Source organism: Cydia strobilella, chromosome 26, assembly GCF_947568885.1.
Source record: "Cydia strobilella chromosome 26, ilCydStro3.1, whole genome shotgun sequence".
Taxonomy (NCBI): domain Eukaryota; kingdom Metazoa; phylum Arthropoda; class Insecta; order Lepidoptera; family Tortricidae; genus Cydia; species Cydia strobilella.
The window spans coordinates 999,990-1,020,018 of NC_086066.1; the positions used below are offsets into that span (position 1 = coordinate 999,990).

At 39.4% G+C, this 20,029-nt stretch overlaps 1 protein-coding gene across 1 annotated transcript; it reads right to left on the reverse strand.

Moving 5' to 3' along the window:
• Positions 1 to 5,703: 5,703 nt before the first annotated feature.
• On the reverse strand, positions 5,704 to 18,707 carry LOC134753018 (zinc finger protein 91-like). Its single transcript, XM_063688779.1, has 17 exons — positions 18,437 to 18,707; positions 16,994 to 17,128; positions 14,865 to 15,542; positions 14,547 to 14,677; positions 14,277 to 14,351; positions 13,370 to 13,508; positions 12,698 to 12,819; positions 11,381 to 11,477; positions 10,533 to 10,769; positions 10,182 to 10,400; positions 10,049 to 10,138; positions 9,635 to 9,865; positions 9,497 to 9,593; positions 9,234 to 9,367; positions 7,863 to 7,964; positions 6,995 to 7,093; positions 5,704 to 6,274 (listed from the first exon to the last, which is right to left on the reverse strand). The coding sequence occupies exons 1-17, from the start codon at positions 18,569 to 18,571 to the stop codon at positions 6,131 to 6,133; spliced, it is 2,865 nt and encodes a 954-aa protein (XP_063544849.1). The 5' UTR covers positions 18,572 to 18,707; the 3' UTR covers positions 5,704 to 6,130.
• Positions 18,708 to 20,029: the final 1,322 nt, after the last annotated feature.

A 20,029-nucleotide genomic window follows, 5' to 3' on the forward strand; every position in this document is an offset into this window, starting at 1 on the left:
TCGGACAATTATTTCTCGGTATTTAGGAATTCGGAAAAAAATATTTTCGGAAAAGTGTAAAATCGGAACTTTAAACTTTCGGTCAAGTGACAATCGGATTTTAAGTTTTTGGAAAAAGCACAGTCGTGATTTTAATAATTTTGATATTTCGGACTTATAAAAAATCGGGATTATGAAAATCGTGGTTATAAAAATCGGAAAAACATATTTCAGAATATTTGGGTGTTCCCCCCCGCACAGTATGTGTATCTGTATAACGCGACTGTTTTATATTTTTAAATTATTTTATATTATTAAATTGAAACACACCATTATTGTTGCAGGTCAAACTCCACAGAAGAAACCAAGCGGTAGACCCGAAACTTACCAATGTGCCCACTGTAAATATACAGCGACCAGAAAAATATTATTAATTCGTCATTTGAGGCAACATATCAATGAGAAGCCATACAAATGTGACCTTTGTAACTATGCTAGTGCCTACAAAAGTGGTTTAAGAAGACATAAAATGATACACACTGGTGAAAAGCCTTACAAATGCGGTCAGTGCAGTTATGCTAGTGCCTTGAAAAGTGATTTGCAACGTCATGTGACGAACCACACTGGTGAAAAACCTTACAAATGTGGCCAGTGTAGTTACGCTAGCAGTAAAAAAGGTAGTTTGCAAGTTCATGTAAGGAGACACACTGGCGAAAAGCCTTACAAATGTAGCCAGTGTAGTTACGCTAGTACCAATAAAAGTGGTTTGCAACTTCACGTAAGGAAACACACTGGTGAAAAGCCTTACCAATGTAGCCAGTGTAATTATGCTACTGCCCATAAGGGTAATTTGCAGGTTCATGTAAGGAAACACACTGGTAAAAAGCCTTACAAATGCGGTCGGTGCAGTTATGCTACTGCCCATAAGGGTGATTTGCAGGTTCATGTAAGGAAACACACTGATGAAAAGCCTTACAAATGCGGTCAGTGTAGTTACGCTAGTACCAATCAAGGTGGTTTGCAAGTTCATGTAAGGAGACACACTGGTGAAAAGCCTTACAAATGCGGTCAGTGCAGTTATGCTAGTGCCTTGAAAAGTGATTTGCAACGTCATGTGACGAACCACACTGGTGAAAAACCTTACAAATGCGGCCAGTGTAGTTACGCTAGCAGTAAAAAAGGTAATTTGGAAGTTCATGTAAAGAAACACCACTGGTGTAAAGCCTTACCAATGTAGTCAGTGTAGTTACGCTAGTACCAATAAAACTGGTTTACAAGTTCATGTAAGGAGACACACTGGTGAAAAGCCTTACAAATTTAGCCAGTGTAGTTACGCTAGTACCAATAAAACTGGTTTACAATGTGGCCTGTGTAGTTATGCAGGTGTCCGATAAGCTCATTTACAATTTCATGTAAGGAAACACACTAGTGAAATGCCTTACAAATGTAGCTAGTGTAGTTACGCTAGTACCAATAAAGGTGGTTTGCAACGTCATGTGACGAAACACACTGGTGAAAAGCCTTACCAATGTAGCCAGTGTAGTTATGCTAGTGCCCAAAAATTTAATTTGCAACGTCATATAAGGATACATACGGGAGAGAAGCCGTGAAAATGTGGTCAATGTAGTTATGCTAGTAACCGCAAATATGTTCTGCAAAAACATGTAAAGAATTAGTGACCCCTCCTGTGAAGCCGATGGTCCTGGGTTAAAAACCCGGGTAGGGCAATTATTTGTGTGATGAACACAGATATTTGTTCCTAAATCATGGGTGTTTTCTATGTATAAGTCTTTGTATAAGTATTATATATATCTTTGTCTGAGTACCCACAACACAAGCCTTGAGCTTACCGAGGGACAGTCAATCTGTGTAAGAATGACCTATAATACATACATACATATTATAATCACGCCTATTTCCCCTAGGGGTAGGCAGAGACCACGGATTTCCACTTGCTACGATCCTGACATACCTCTTTTGCTTCCTTCACTTTCATAACGTTCCTCATACACGCTCGTCAGTTTAGGGTGCTCTTGACCTGGCCTTTCTTCAGGATTTCCTCGATCTGATCAGAGAAAGTCCGCCGAGGTCTGCCCCTTCCAACTCCCGTTTCTACCTCTCCCTTATACACTCTCTTTGTTAGCCTTATTTCGCTCATTCTTTTCACGTGTCCAAACCATCTCAACATACCTTTCTCAATTTTTGTCACTACATCTTCGTTCAGTCCACACTTTTCCCTTACTACACTGTTCCTAATTCTATCTTGTAATCTCACACCACACACACTTCTCAACGCTCTCATTTCCACTGCATTTACATGGCTCTGATGCCTCTCTGCCATACCCAACTTACACCAGCACCCCTCTATGCACAACTAACCGTGCTTTTTGCGACACCTTCTGGCTGCTCATAAAAGCCAGCATTCACTCTCCTTTCAATGTCTTTATCATGCTTACCGTCCCTAGTGAACAAGGTACACAAACTCTTTTACTTGTTCTACTCTTTCTCACCAATCAAAATTTCACAGTTTGTCAGACTCTCGTAGAATGTGATACCACTACGTTTTTAGGGTTTGCCCTAGATGATCGATGTACTTGGAAAACGCATGTGGATAAGGTATGCTCAAAAATTAATAGATTTGTATATGTTTTATGGCGATTGACACGCATAACTGATATGAAAACCGCTATAATTATTATTTATCATTTATTGCAGACAACATTGGTCCATATACATAATAAGCATAACACAATAAGACAATAATGGCATATCATGCTTATGTTGTATCCAATTTAAGGTACGGTATATTGATGTGGGGAAATTCGTCATATGTAGCATAGCACAAAAACAATGCATTAGAGCAATATGCAACATGCGTCAAAGAACATCTTGTGTAAGTTCTTTTATTAAATTGAAATTGTTAACTGTACACTCGATTTATATATACGAAGTTTGTGTATTTGTTAAATTGCACCCCGATATATTCGTCAAAAAAAGAGATATAACACATTTTAACACTAGATATCCTGACAGACTAGTACTCCCTAATATGCATACAGTCATGAAAAATAAAAGTTGTTATGCAATGTGCGTTAAAATATTTAATAGACTGCCTGATGAGTTTAAACAGCTACCACTCAATAAATTTAAAAACAAACTGTACTCTTTCCTTGTCGACAAATGTTACTACAGTCTGAAGGAATTTTTAGTTAATTAACTGTCACTTCATAATTTGTTAGTAACAGTCCACGTTAATAACTAATGGCTTTATAACTAGGTTAATAATGCATGTTTTGATTAAAATAATGATGTCAATTAAACTTAAATTTAGTATAAGTTTTCAATTTGCATGGCTTTTTAAAGTCTAAATGTGTATGGCTCTATAAATAATAATGTAACACCATTGTATACCACATTTAATAGCAAATAAATATATTTCTATTTCATATATTCTTCCTTTTCAAATACCATTAATTTCGTCTTACTTACATTTATTTTCATTCCTTTCCTTTCAAAAGATCCTAGCATTCTAGTTACCATCTCTTGCAACTCTTCACCCGATGACGCTAGAAGAAGACATTTAACGGGTAACCCACTCATTCTCAGCTCACATTCATCATTTCTCAAATCATGCAAACTACTGTCCATGAACTGATTAAACAGCCACGGTGACGCTACATATTCCTGCCTAACACCCTTTTCTATGCTAAACCACTCAGTGTACGACCCGTTTACTCTCACACAACCTATAATATTTATTTATTTATTATTATTTCATTTTGCTAGGTAAAAAAAGTACTTTTTTTACTTCAGAAAGATGTCAATGTGATACCATAAATGAATTTGGCACTCCCGATTTATACGAAAACGATACCAAACATGGCCTATTAGCATCACTGATATAATATATAGGTAAAGGTAAAATTGAAATCCCCAAATAAACTTTCAATAGAGGATATCTCGATAACTATTCAAGATATCAAAAAAATTGACAAAATTAAACTTTTAGCAAATTTAATCAGCTTTAGTTTTGTGTAAGTATCCATGTCGCTGAAATGCAAAGTTTCCAAGATATAAGTGAAAAACCGAGAAATGGGACCTTCAAACCCCCCTCTCCTTCCTCGGCCCAAGGGCTACCTCCGGGGACTTTGATATGTTCACCTCCTAACTAATTTAATTTACAGTACATATGGTGTTACTTTCTCGCACTAGTGCGTAAAAGAGCACTTTTCGTGCATATGTCGAAAGTTTGAAGGGCCATATGTACTGTAAAACTTTGAACGATACACGTGCGAATAGACAATTTGCACTGGATCTGTCACTGAACGACCTGACTTTAACCTACATTATTTGATCATGTAATGTTTTCAACTACCCTCAACTAGCTTATGGAGCCATTTGAGGGTAGATTTTGTTTACTTTTATAAATACCTAATGATACAGAGTATAGTCCAAACAAAGTTACGGAGTCAAATATTGTGTTCCAAGCATTTCCCTCTATACCTTCTTGTTCCTTGGCCTATATGGGCCGGCAGAATGTTTTAAGTATTTGTGGGGTTCCGTGATTTTAAGGGTTTCTATGCTTCATATGCATAAGGACCCTTCCAAGTGGAGATCAGTAGAAATAGCAAGTCACATTTTTTAAAGTGAAATCATGATCCTATCAAGAATGTATATACTTAAATCTTTTATTTATAAGAATTTCTAGTCAAAATAATATATGATAATTATTAATATTTTTGTCAAAAGAGTCTTCATCAAAACTTTATGTCATACATGTGTCAAATGTTAACAAAATATGTCGTAGGCATTTGTTTACATTATTTGCCATTTCAATTGAACTGGACTTTAGTTTAATATAGTATTAACGAGGCATTGCTGATCACATACTATACATTTCTCATAATTTTCCTATGAATAAATGTTTACATTAAAAGAGTGTTTTGTAATATCTCATAATATTTATTGTGTACAATGTATGCTTACATTTTACTCTCGCTACTTAAAAAAGTTTATAAATATTCCGTAGTCATCAGATAAAATAAAAACTATTAAAATAAAACTAAAACATTATAATAAAAAAATGACAATATTTCAAAATAGTCAACATTTACGAATAACTTAATTTCATAATTAATTATTTCAAAAGTTGAAATGTAACACAAAAAGGTGACCTACTTGTGTCGTTCCGTTAAATAAGGAACCAAATGAATTCAGCGATGTATCTAGTCTGATCAAGCTAACTGCACGGTATTTACATTAACAAAGTGTGCTAATGTTACGGACTTTATGAAGTGCAAAAAAAACATATTGCCGCGATATATGTAGCGTATTAGTAATTTGTACATATTCGGGCGTCCACTAGCTGACGCGGGTGCCATCGTAGGTAAAATCTGTCGCACGCAAGGGCCTGACACTCTTTGATAGAGAAATATAGTCTTATTGCGATTCCTATAAGAGGAAAGAGAAAATAGTGCCATGCTGTCTTTATCACCGACCGGGCATTTTTTCATGGTCAGGTTATGGCCGAAATTTATGAGAGTGAAAGAGAAAAAGTATCAATACATGAATATGTCTTTCTCTTACCCCTGGTCGTTCGGTTTCATGTCTTATAACTACTTGTATATACTATGTCTATGGTCGCATCCGTGCCAGTTAGCAACGCTCATACTCTTTTCCGTTAACTTGTGCAACCGCGCGCTATTTATTGTTGCTAGGTCCTTGAGTCAATTTGAAGCACTCAGCTCTTGAGTATTTTAAGTCCCGAGTCGAGTCCTTTGTTAAGTCTTTTTTAAGAGCAACTCAAAAGGACTCCAGCCTCCGAATAAAGTCTCCGTCAACAATTTTATAGGTTTTCCCTAAATGACAGTAAATAAATTAGCCGTTATTGTATGATTTTAAATATTTAAAGACAATGCATTTCGAAACTATTTGCTAAAAATCAAGCGTTTCTGAAAATAAAACTCAAGTCATAAAAGACTCTGGTCTCTAACAAGTTGAAAAGTACTTGAGTTTGGACTTAATTTTAAGAGTCTAAAAAACTGAGTTTAATTATGAAGCAGAAGACTCAAAGTCCTCAGTCAGATTCTAGTCCTAACCAACACAAGCGCTGTTACAAAAAAAAACCATATCGCTGCGATATCTGCAATACTCAGGCGTCCAAGTGTTTGTTCCTTCGCCTCGGCGGGGGCTTGACCTTCATGTGCACGAATTTGACGTGTGTGTGTAACGTGCCGGCCTGCGTGAACGCCTTTCCGCAGAAGCTGCACTCGTACGCCTTCTCCCCGGTGTGGATCTGACAACGAAATAGTATTTTATACAATCGTGATATAATGGAGAGCTTTTCAGTAGAGTACCGTGTTGAGGTCACGTAGCTTGCTGCCTACCTCGCAACAAGAAAATCGAAAGTTCGGTTTCTGCCTCTCTATCACTTGCATATTCGATCGATAGAGAGGCGGATAACTAAAATAAACAAACCGCCTTGATGCATCAACGTCCTAGTGGAAACTTGTCAAAAACCTGTTTAAGGCACAGTATGTATAATTTACTCTATGGTTTAGGATGTGCACTAGTGCTGCACTCTGGCGGCAGAACATTGCAGTAATATTCCCTATTTAAACCTTTATAAGGCAGAGGTAATATATTTCCCACCTATTTTTGAACTTTATTTCAATGTGATAGGGTTCAATTTTGCATAATTTCTGATACCCTTATGCCTTATAAAGGGTTAACCCTTTAAAAATGTGAGCGTAACCAGGCGTGACTCACTCCGCGATTTCGTTGCGTCGCTACAAGTACATGCGGCCCACACCAATTTTGGTGTCTAGCCATAGTAGTGGCCGCGCACCGCTAATGAACGGACGCCTGCTCGCGCTTGCGCCACCTAGCGGTCATATCTGTCGTAATAGACGCGTTTAGTTAGAGAGTGGACCATCTGTACCTATTATTTTATCTGTGGCGTAACCTCGTATGTATGGGAGTTGTTTTATGACGGAGTTGGTGTGTGTGAACTTACAGCTCGGTGTACGTACACGGAGGACTGGTGAAGGAACGTCTTGGGGCACTCCGGGCAGCGGTACTTGCGCAGGCGCGCGTGCACGATGTCGCGGTGCTCCTGCGTACATCAACAATCATTTATTTCAGACAACTAAGGCCATACATACAATAGATACATACCTGACAAACTAACATACAATAATAACAATCTTAAAAAGTACTTAAAAACTGTAAATCTCTAGGCCCCTCCAGACTATGTGCGTGAATCGCGGCGCGACATTGCGGAGAGAACATATCGCGACGTTGACGTATGACTCCACACTCGCAAACTTCACGACGATTTCGCAGTTTGGTTCGCGCCAAGATGGCGGAAAAGCATCAGCTGATCAAGTTTAACTGCTAGTTATCTATGGCATCATACGTGATTTAGCTATTTTTCCATTTTGTTTTGTTGAAAAACCGTAAAATATAGCCGCTTTATATAATATAATTATTATTTATCTTGTCACATATGAGTCAAAAAAGTGTGTAATGTGGTCTTGCCGGTTCGCGCTTCGCGCCGCCTTTGACGCGGGCAGATAAACCGACAAAAAATGGGGAACTAGGCGCGAAGGCGTGAACAATCTGCGAATTCGACGCCACACTTCGCGTCGTGATTCGCGGATGAGTGTGAAGGGCCCTTCTGAAATACAGTAACACAAAAAGCCATACGAAAAAAAAACCAATAAATGCGATGATTTGTGTTATCTGAAAAAAAAGTCATCTACTCACAACATTGTCAATTCTCACGTTGTATGAGGGATGGCAATGTTGGCATTGGCAATGTTATATTTACTAAAGTCTGCTATAACTTATTCTGTACATAAGCTGCATTGCAATGAACATACCCGGAGCAGCGTGGCCGTGACGAACCCCTTGGGGCACTCCGTGCACTTGAAGGGCCGGTCGCCCGTGTGACGCATCTGGTGCGTCTTCAGCAGCGCCAGGCACTGCGAACAATGCTCCATCTTAACATTGTTGAGGGTTTAATAGTGCATTATTGTCGAGGCTCGGAAGTAGCTTGGCTAGTTGCTGGCTGAGGATTCGTTTTAAACGGATGACCTTGGGAGTCCGTTTAATTGAATCCGAAGCCAGCAAGTAGCCTTCCAGCCGAGTCATATATAGTGCTTTTCTCAAAAATGGCGCAATAAATACAAATATAAAAGAAATATTTCATCAATTTCAGTAACAATATTACATTGTGTTTGAAATCTTAAAACTAGGCATTTTACAGAAGCAACGTTCCTATGTATATATTTGCACAGAAAAAAGTAAAAAGATTTGCTTTGCCGCCGTTTTATTTTTTTAATTACAAATAGAAGTGTATTTTTCTGCTGAAAATACGCCAACCTATTTGAGACTCCTAAATAGTCGCGGTACCAACATTATAATAATAAGTATTGATCATCTGTTTGGCTGTTTAATAGACCTATGCCTCATCATTTTTTTAAAAGTTTGGAACTCGACAAATAATGGAATTTGTATGCAACATTACAGTCCCGAATCGAGACTGCAATGTTTGTAACTTTTTAATTTTTTGACTGACCATAAACTAGGCACTTCGCGACCTACTTTTTAACCAGCAACGTCGATTTGGCGTCCATTTTTGAGAAAATCTAATTTATTTAAAACCGAATGAAAATCAGTTTAGTAGTTTTTGAGTTTATCGCGAACGTACACACAGACAGGCGCGACGGGGGACTTTGTTTTATAAGGTGTAGTGATATTGATAGCTTATTATGCAATACAGTACAGTCGAAGGCAAAAATATCGATACAGACAAATGGCTCAAAAATATGTGAACACGACTTTATTGTCTAAGGTGTAAGAGCGTGCACATATTTTTGAAACTTTGGGAATGTATATATATTTATGCCCTTGACTGTACAAGTGAACAATGTCAGGCTTCACGAACACCCTTTTGACATTAATTTTGTATCAAGCAGTAACGTCTGCGAACTTAAAAGTGGAAAATTCACTGTCTTGGGTGGGACTTGAACCCGCGACCACTGGATCACTAGTACAGTGCTACCATCTGAGCCACCAAGACCGTACCCAATGCAGCGAATATTTCCACCATATATTAGCCATTATGGAGGCCCTAGCGACATCTACCGTAAGAGTGTTACACTTCTTAAACGGCTACTGGAGTTCCAAGTCATATTGGAAATTCACCAGTAACTTTTGACATCGGGGAAATCAACAGTTGGACCTCTCACCGAGTAAGCCTTGCCGCAGATCTCGCACATGTTGTCCAGCTTGAACTTTTGCTTCGGCTTGGGCTTGGATCCGCGGCGCTCGCCGGCCGGCTTGGGCCGGTTGTATGTGTGTGTGTGTGTGTGTGTGTAAACCACTCACCGAGTAAGCCTTGCCGCAGATCTCGCAAATGTTGTCCAGCTTGAACTTTTGCTTCGGCTTGGGCTTGGATCCGCGGCGCTCGCCGGCCGACTAGGGCCGGTTGTATGTGTGTGTGTGTGTAAACCACTCACCGAGTAAGCCTTGCCGCAGATCTCGCACATGTTGTCCAGCTTGAACTTTTGCTTCGGCTTGGGCTTGGATCCGCGGCGTTCGCCGGCCGGCTTGGGCCGGTTGTATGTGTGTGTGTGTGTAGACCACTCACCGAGTAAGCCTTGCCGCAGATCTCGCACATGTTGTCCAGCTTGAACTTTTGCTTCGGCTTGGGCTTGGATCCGCGGCGCTCGCCGGCCGACTCGAGCCGGTTGTATGTGTGTGTGTGTGTGTGTGTGTGTAAACCACTCACCGAGTAAGCCTTGCCGCAGATCTCGCACATGTTGTCCAGCTTGAACTTTTGCTTCGGCTTGGGCTTGGATCCGCGGCGCTCGCCGGCCGGCTTGGGCCAGTTGTATGTGTATGTGTGTGTGTAAATCACTCACCGAGTAAGCCTTGCTGCAGATCTCGCAAATGTTGTCCAGCTTGAACTTTTGCTTCGGCTTGGGCTTGGATCCGCGGCGCTCGCCGGCCGATTGAGCCGGTTGTATGTGTGTGTGTGTGTGTGTGTGTGTAAACCACTCACCGAGTAAGCCTTGCCGCAGATCTCGCACATGTTGTCCAGCTTGAACTTTTGCTTCGGCTTGGGCTTGGATCCGCGGCGCTCACCGGCCGGCTTGGGCCGGTTGTATGTGTGTGTGTGTGTGTAGACCTCTCACCGAGTAAGTCTTGCCGCAGATCTCGCACATGTTGTCCAGCTTGAACTTTTGCTTCGGCTTGGGCTTGGATCCGCGGCGCTCGCCGGCCGGCTTGGGCCGGTTGTATGTGTGTGTGTGTAGACCACTCACCGAGTAAGCCTTGCCGGAGATCTCGCACATGTTGTCCAGCTTGAACTTTTGCTTCGGCTTGGGCTTGGATTCGCGGCGCTCGCCGGGCGGCTTGGGCCGGTTGTATGTGTGTGTGTGTGTGTGTGTGTAGACCACTCACCGAGTAAGCCTTGCCGCAGATCTCGCACATGTTGTCCAGCTTGAACTTTTGCTTCGGCTTGGGCTTGGATTCGCGGCGCTCGCCGGGCGGCTTGGGCCGGTTGTATGTGTGTGTGTGTGTGTGTGTAGACCACTCACCGAGTAAGCCTTGCCGCAGATCTCGCACATGTTGTCCAGCTTGAACTTTTGCTTCGGCTTGGGCTTGGATCCGCGGCGCTCGCCGGCCGGCTTGGGCCGGTTGGGCCGCACAGGCTTGATGTGCAGGTGCACGCGATCTATATGCACAGAGAGCGACACCTTGGACAGGAAGGATTTGGAGCACTGTAACAAAATACAAACTTAAACTTAGAATAAATTTAAAAACCGGACAAGTGCGAGTCGGACTCACCTACCGAGGGTTCCGTACTTTTTAGTATTTGTTGTTATAGCGGCAACAGAAATACATCATCTGTGAAAATTTAAACTGTCTATTAGCTATCACGGTTCATGAGATACAAATACTGGTGACAGACAGACGGATAGTGGAGTCTTAGTAATAGGGTGCCGTTTTTACCCTTTGGGTACGGATCCCTAAAAGTGGAAAAATTACTGCTTTAGGTGAGCTTTGAACTCACGGCCTCTGGATCGATACTCCAACGCTCTGCCAACTGAGCCACCAAGACCTCATCCATATCCAGCGAATCTTTCCACCATATGGGTCTGGGGGACCCTAGCGACATCTACCGTAAGAGCGTTACACTCATATTGGAAATTCACCAATTACGATGTGACTGCCAATTTGATAACCAAGTCCTGAAACATTATCAGACCAGATATCCTCAGCATTTTCAGAAGTTTAAGAAGGTTGGCATTTCGTAAGCGAGATTCTCGTGTATATATCGTGCGATGGTTGTAAGAGCGAGACCATGGGTGTAAGAGGGAGACAGACTCACCGCGTCGCAGGTGAAAAGCTGTATGCCATGCGCCTCGTGCTTGTGACGTATCAGCTCGTCCTCGGTCGGGTACAGCGCGCCGCACTGCTCGCAGGCACTGTCAAAGTTTTTATAATATGTTTCAAATAGTGTTTAAATACAATCGTGACATAATAGGTTTAGGCAACGAAGCTTGCTGAGTTGCCTAATTAAGGTACGAGATTGAAAAGCTTGAGCTTTTGCCCGCGACTTCGTCTGCGTAGAATTAGTATTTTGGGTAGCTTCTTTTTTGTCCAATCTGCTTTTAATTGATTGATTGAACTTCCTAATATCAAAGATAGATAGATATAACTCCGTAATAGATGGATACAGTCTAAGAAAAAAACGTGCCTCGAAAATCAAGAAAATTTGATTGTCGTTCAAAGGGCGCTACTAGTTTTGGCCTACAGTCGTATAGATGGCGTTGACGGTTTCGTTTGTTATTTAACAATTTTAATGCATATCAGTGAAAGAACATGGGTCAAAATCATAAAAATAATTAATGCAAATAAAAAAAATCATTTATCTATATTTAAATACATTCTATCGTATTTTTATAAATCTTTATTTTTAGTTTTAAAGTGTGTTGACAGATGGCAGTGAATTTACTGGGGTTACAAAATTTACTATGACAGTACCGCTCTAGTATAAGTTACTCTATGCTAATATCCATATTTGAGAGACAATTCTAACTTCTAACGCCTTGATATAATGTAAAGGCATTGATTCAATTTGAGCATTATACTTACATTATTGTCAGGGGATGCATCATTTCCAACCCGAAAGTGAGATAATTTTCACCTTCTTAAGGGATGATTTCCGGGATAAAAACTATACTACGTCCTTCCCCGGGACTCAAACTATCTATATACCAAATTTCAACTGAATCGGTTCAGCCGTTTAAGCGTGAAGAGGTAACACACAGACAGACAGATTTTCGCATTTATAATATTAGTATGGATTGTATCTCACTCTCACATCTCAATCATAAAAAAACCGGCCAAGTGCGAGTCGGACTCGCGCACCGAGGGTTCCGTACTTTTTAGTATTTGTTGTCATAGCGGCAACAGAAGTACATCATCTGTGAAAATTTCAACTGTCTAGCTATCACGGTTCATGAGATATGGCCTGGTGACAGACAGATGGACAGCGGAGTCTTAGTAATAGGGACCCGTTTTTACCCTTTGGGTAACCCTAAAAACGAAGTTACCTGGGGTCCTTGTGGCAGTGGCCCTTCTGCTTGTGGTGCAGGGCCTGCTTGGACTCGAACCCGCGACCTCGTAACCAGACCTAGGATACCTGTGGTTGTTGTGGCAGCGCTGGCCGTCCTGCTGCTGCTTGTGGTGCTGCAGGGCCTGCTTAGACTCGAACTGCACGCGGCACTTCCGGCAGAACAAGCCCGGCACAGACGGCTGCAGTTGCTGCCATATAATAAAAAGTGGTTAGTGTAGTGTCGTGGAACACTCGGCTGCAACGAAGTTATGAAAGGTGTTTATGCTCATGTTATGTTCTGCTCGGGGTCCCTTTGTTTGACATAATTATAGTCATAATAATGATTGTCAGATTATCATTAGTCATAATTCTGAAACCGTTAACTTTTCAGGATTTTCGTAAGGTTATCCTATAGATAGGTTAGGTTAAGTTTGTTTTATGGCAATCCTGAAAAGTTACTCGTTTCTGAGAAAAACCAAATTATGACTAACGAAAATGCGGACAAACAATACATTATGACTTAAAACATTAGTCTCATTGCATATTTCGCACTAATATGGCTTGTGACAGCAAAATTTGACACTTACATATATCGCACTAGTATGGCTATAAATTAAACAAGATATAGAATTTATCCGTGTAATCATTCATTAATAAGTGTTTTTAAGTTACACTTAATCATGAACCATGAGCCTGTAATTCATTTTTGAATGTTGTCGTCCGGGTAGTTTTCTTCCTGTATAAGATAAGATAAGATACCTTGTTGTGTGTGCGCGCCTTGTGGCTCCGTAGACCTCGCCGGCTCGTGAAGGTCTCCCCGCACACTTCACACGTGCCCCCGGCTGCGTTCTCTACTGGATGCGCCATACGCATATGTGTCGTACGGGTCGTTTTCTTCCTGTAAAAATAAGTTGTTGTCAAAATTTTTATTTTTCATACGAGCTATTATCGCTGACTGTACTTTTATTTTGACAAACAACTAATACTCATCAAGATAATTCTAAGAAACCCAAACACAATTAGGTTGCGTTGTTTTATCACAGGGTTCCTATAGCCACCTGTCTCCATCATCAGATCAGCTCGATGGTACCATAATATTGCATTGTCATCCAACTCATAATATGTGTGCAAAGTTTCAGCTCCATCGAATTATGAGGAGTGGGTCTAATTTAATTAATATAATAAAATTTAATTTTTAGTACAATCTTTTAGCGCTGACTGTACTTTTCTTTCCATAGGCAACTAACAAATACCCATAGAGACAATGCTAAAGGGGCCCACCCATTACCAGTCCGCCGGACGATATCAGCCTGTCAATTAGATACAAGAATCTGACAGTTCCGAACAAGTGACAGGCCGATATCGTCCGGCGGACTGGTAATGGGTGGGCCCCTTGACGACCCCAAACACAATTTGCGTTAAATCACATTTAAAAACGGGTCTATCGCGAACTTATTTTGTTACCTTTATTTACCGACGTTTCGACACAGGTTTCACTGGTCGGGGTCGCGTGGTCGCGGCTAACTGATGTCCCAATTGTGTGGTATTATGTGGTGATTGGTGTAACAATTTGCGTTGTTTTATTACAGAGTTCCCATGGCCACCTCCTTGGATACTAGTAGGACAAGTTAAATACCTAAAAGCTTGTAAAAAAGTAGTAACTCACACAAATTGTTTGTCACAATGTCGGCACTTCAGAGTCGTCCCCGCGTGTATGCCGGCGTGGAGGACCGCGTGCGACCTGACCATGACCAAACATAATTATGAAATATGTATATATATAAGATAGATCTTGTAAGCTAAAATTGAAACTGGCTCTTAACATAATATTTTATATCGATCCCTAAACTAAGTAACTTAAAACTTGTATCTTAGGTATATAATAAATACCAACTAATACCGAGTTCAAATTTTAAGACACAGTCACTGTACTCACTCGCCCCACACGATCTCCCCGCATTGCCTGCATTTGAACATGAGCTGGTGTGCATTTTGGACATGTTGCCGGAGATTCACAGCGAACCTGTAGCGACAATGGCAAAGGTGGCACTCGTTCGAACCCACGGACTGAAAAAGTTATGTAAATATTATGTAAAAAAGTCCATTGGAATAAAGTACTTTTCACAACTACTAAAAGGAAGTTTATCGTTTTTCTTTATCGGTCATTTTGACTATTTGTAAGAAAGGGATAAAGCATAATTTAACTAAATCAGGCCCATAAAGTTATATGAATGAGAGTTTACAGGTCTCTTACCGGATCATGTGCAATCTTCATATGATTCTCCAAAGTAGTATTATTCATAAACCCTTTATAGCACAGCTGGCACTTCACCACACCCTTAATGGCCTTATCAGACAACTTTCTCCTCTCCATATCTTCCACCATCTCCTCTTCTGTCAAACACTTCACTTGGAAGTCATATTTCTTCTCAAACTCTTTATAATCTTCTTCCCTTTTAATTTTACTCTTCTTTAAACGTTTCTCTTTCTTTTTAACTACAAATTTAACTGATGATTCTTTCTCTTGAGATTTCTTTTGCGATCTTTTCCTTTTAGGAATTTCAATCTCAATTTCTTCTGCTTTTTTTCTTTTAGCTTTTCTGGTTGTTCTTTTAGGTATAACTTCTTCTATTATAATTTTACTCTTATCTGGAATTACTTCTGTTAAATCATCATCTTTAACTAGTGAGACATCAGCAAAGTTAATATCAAATGGTTTCATATTATCATTAGGTAGAAATAGATCATCATCCATATCAACATGATCATCGCCAACTGTCATATCACGTTCTAATTCATCTTTTACATCATTGCTTGTCTGAATAGTGTCTTTAAATACAATATCAAAAGTTTCTTTAGTAATGTGGTTAGAGAGAGGATGTGTTAGTTTTTGTGTTTTTCTATCAATAGTTCGGACATAGCTATTTGAAATCTGTAAAAACACAATTTTACTTTAATATAAATATGTATAAAGAACAGATACAACTGTTGAAGTTTCTTGAGGTACTTTGAAAAGAAATATGACAAAGATCATTATTCTTCAACTGATTCTTATGAATGTCAAAAACATAATACATATGTATATTTTTTGAAATATTTAAAAATGATGTCGCTTTCGGCGTTCTTAGATCTACAGCTCACAGACCCACTAGCAATACTGTCTTTACTATAAGGGCACACAGGGCCTGGGACGACAACATTAAGAAGACTGCGGGGAAACAGTGGCTCCAAGTCGCACAGAACCGCGACGAATGGCGCAAAATGAAGGAGTCCTACACCCAAAGGGTAGAAAAAGGCTAAAGAGAGAGAGAGAGAGAGAGGGCCCGTGCCCAGGGAAGATGGGGCTTCAGGGGGGCCCGAAGGACAGATGGCAACAGTATATTTGATTACCCGTAACAAATAGAAGACCATAGTAGAAAGATGTTAGTTTACTTAATTCGCTTTCTTTACTTTCGAAAAGGACCCCAAATTCTTGAGTGTCCAAGGGCCCCAGCATAGTTTTTTTCATTTTATTATGTCTACAAACAGTCATTAGATAGGAAGATACAATAAATAGACTACAGAGAAGACAAACAGTGCCGAAAATGTTTACATGTGATATTATAGAAACATTATAAGAGTTGATACGAGTGGACTAAGTGGAGCAAGACTGCCTTGGCCACTAGTTCATACGTCATTAAATCTTTTATCAAAAACCTTACGCTTTCCTGATAAGAAATGCGTATAGGTTTCTCTTAAATTTCGTTGCGAACTGCTATTTTTTTATTTTGCATCTTGTTTGTTATACTTAATCATGACGTGTCTTTTATATTTTGTTTTATATATTGTGTTACTCTTCTTACTGCACAAGTTCATGGCCCCGACGGAAGATCAGTGCTAGCCCAGCCAGGCAAGCATCATGCTGTCGGGACCATTTTTTTTTTTTTTTTTTATTAATCTGGTTTTTATGGAGGCTTTGGACACTCTAGGTGAACATGTCAGCCTCATGGGTGCTATCATAGTTCCCTACTCAAGGGAGAGGTCAATAAAGTGGTAAACACTGATTGCTTTGTCCGATATAGGCTCTGCCAACCAACAATTGATCTGTCCATTGTGCATGGAGCCCAGACTACCAAAAATTCTTTTTCTCAAGTCCGAATTCCGGACGCATTCCAACAACACGTGAGACAAGTCATCAGTCTTCTGACAGTTTGCACACAGTGGTGACGATTTAACACCCATCATGCACAGAAATTTGTTTGTAGGGATGTGTTTTCGTGGCTTATATTATTTATGTTGTGTTACCTGCGTATTTTCCTCTTTTTTTTGCCATGAATAAACGCTATCTATCTATCTATCTGTTTCGGTGATAGCTTGTATATTTTTAGAGCAAAACGAACTTACAAAGTGCTGGTGCATGAGTGCGTGCTTGAGCAGAGCGTCAGCGCGGCGGCCGCGCGCGCGCAGCGCCTGCGCCCGCGCCAGCTGCGCGCGGCACCACACGCACAGGTGTTGCGGGAACCCGTCCCACGCTGACAGCTGGGAAGTTAAAACAAGTTTTTAATTTCTCTGAGTGGCTCATTGTTTATCTATGAATCGGGTTGAAAGTGATATCTCAACCCTAGGGAGTTCTTTCCCAGGTTTTTGTATTTCATAATTTTTTTTTAGAAATGATAATTAGGTTGTACTGGAATTTTTAGGGTTCCGTACCCAAAGAGTAAAAGCGGGACCCTATTACTAACTCTGCTGTCCGTTTGTCTGTCACCAGGCTGTATCTCATGAACCGTGATAGCTAGACAGTTGAAGTTTTCACAGATGATGTATTTCTGTCGCCGCTATAACAACAAATACTAAAAAGTACGGAACCCTCGGTGCGCGAGTCCGACTCGCACTTGGCCGGTTTTTTTGTATAATTTCCATTCTGATATTGAGCTCCTGATCTCATAAATAGTGGTGCCTTTACCCTAATTAATAATCGAAAGTACCCTCAAGACATACTTAGGGTGAAGCCAGACACACGTAATTTTGTGAGTTGTCAGCGGTGTATTTTTGTATAAGAAATAAACTTACCATATAAAGAAAAAGATAACTTCAATACAAAGTTTTTACATTCTAAAATGGGTGAAAATGGGTACACCTGGGTCATTGCGCTGGTTTTCGTCCACTTGACGAAATTTGAATATAAACCTACATTGCTGCACAAATTTGGACTTAGTTAGTTAGTTAGTTATGCTGGGCAATATCCGCAAATTGACATCCAATGTGCCTATTTTGCGTGAAATAGGCAAATTTGGACTTATTGCAACCCTTAATGTCTAAACAATATATCTATCTACATAAAAATTATATTTTGCAAGTAGCAAATTAAAAATGAAATCATTATATTATTTGTTACAATGTAGACAAAATGATGTGATGTAGATGTAAATGTCCCCCACCGCATTTCTGTGTCTGTATTTTCACGATAAACTCAAAAACTACTGAACGGATATTCATGCGGGTTCCACCTATCAATAGAGTAATTCTTGAGGAAGGTTTAAGTGTATAATTTGTTAAGGTTTCATGTAAAGCCAGGGCGGGTCGCTAGTAAACAAAAAAAAAATTTAGATAGAATATTATAATCTAAACTAAAGCTAAGTATGTAATACTTAAATTGGCAACAAAATGTTAAACGTCTCTTTACCAATACAAAGAAAAGTAGGCAAACAGAATAAGAGCAAGAATCATTAATAAACCTCATCAACTTACGGTTATAGCAGGGGCTATCAAACTAGAACACCTACTATAACGGCTTGAAAATTTATAAACTTATAACTTAGAATAGTTAGAATATCAAAAAAAACTCACAGTTGTGCCCATAAGCTCCACATAGACCTGATCCAGACCGCATTCTCTGATATCAAAGAGTCTGCCTTCCCAAGCCAGGCAAATACGACAAGCCACCAAATTTTCCGATTCTAGTTCTTGTTTTACCCTATTCATGGCTTAACTGTATGAGATTGATTGTAAATTTCTAAGTTTAGGAGTATAATTATATAAATAAGCTAACATTACACTAAAATGCTAAGTTTAAGCCAATTATAAACAGTAAAATAATACAATGCTATAATGAGATAGACGAAAGTTTCTTCATTTTACTTCACAATTTTCATAAGCTACGTCTAACGCTATTCGTTGAAACGACAGATATAAGGGAGAAAATAGACACCGATTCTATGACATCAGTAAGTTTATAATGATAAAACTAGCGTCAACCTCAAATTTCAGTTAGTGTTGTAAGTACAAAATATCATGATAGAATATAACAGACGGGCGTACCGGACCTTGCCTTTGAAGTGGTCCGGTCCGAGTAAACTAAACTTTCTTTAATTTGGTCATAACAAAGCCGTATAGGTAATTTATAATTTATTTTGTATTTGAATTATGTTTTTCAAATTTATTGGCACTTTTCTAAGAGATAATCTCCGTGTGTATTTCTGTAAAACTGCGTTGCTTGTATCCGAACGTACGAAATTGACATTGACAGTTAACACGAAAATGCATAGACCTCGAAACTCGAAAATGAGATATATGGGCGAATCAACTTTTACGAGGCCAATTTGAAAGAGGTTTCAAAAAAGTTTTTTAAAATATTTTTTTGTCAAAATACTGATAATTAATACCATTGGCGTACGGATAATTGATTAAATTAACTTATTTTAATATCAGCAACGAGATCAGAATGCTATTATGTGAGTTTTAATCACATTTTGTTCTTCATACAGTTGGAAATTCTCTTGCGTTACGTCATCTAGATTTAATCATAACATAGGAATAAAAATCTGAAAGCCCATTGAAATCGATATAGATATTTTCCACAGTTAAGAAGCTCATTATATGAGAGGTTTTTTAAAGAAAAACCACATTATTACGGTAATAACTGGACTTTGCAAATCCCCTGCGTTACTATAGTATTTTAAGAAGTCGTATTTTTCGAATATTACTTCTTTCGTTAGGACTTGGCTTAAAAATTGTATATCTATAGCAGGGGAAAGTTAATAAGATTATAACTCACCGAATCATGTTCATCAAAAACGATCCTGGTAATCAAAAAAATAAAAATATTGTGGAATTATTTGGGGACATCCAGTAACGCAAGAGAAAAATAATGAGTAACGCAAGAGAATAGGCCATACATTATCTGGTGTTACTGACCCTTTTTGATACACTTATTAAATGAAACAAACTTCTTATTAATCAGTAAATATTTGTCGTCTGTTTTTATGCGTCGGTATACACGTTAGATTGCTATTCGCCTCGTCATTCATTCATAAATTAACATAACAATACACCACCTAATTAACATGAGATCAACTAAGTTGAATAATCTACGCTTGAGATCAGTGTTAAACTAAATACAAGATCAGTAATTCTCAGGAACATCACAAACACTTAAATATT

Coding starts and splice junctions, on each gene's coding strand:
- LOC134753018 (XM_063688779.1), bottom strand. CDS start 18,571: ATGAATAGGGTAAAACAAGAACTAGAATCGGAAAATTTGGTGGCTTGT. Junction 9,368..9,496: donor CAAGGCTTACTCGGTGAGTG/GTTTACACACAC, acceptor TTACTCGGTGAG/TGGTTTACACACACACACAC. Junction 6,275..6,994: donor CCGTGTACGTACACCGAGCT/GTAAGTTCACAC, acceptor TTTCGTTGTCAG/ATCCACACCGGGGAGAAGGC.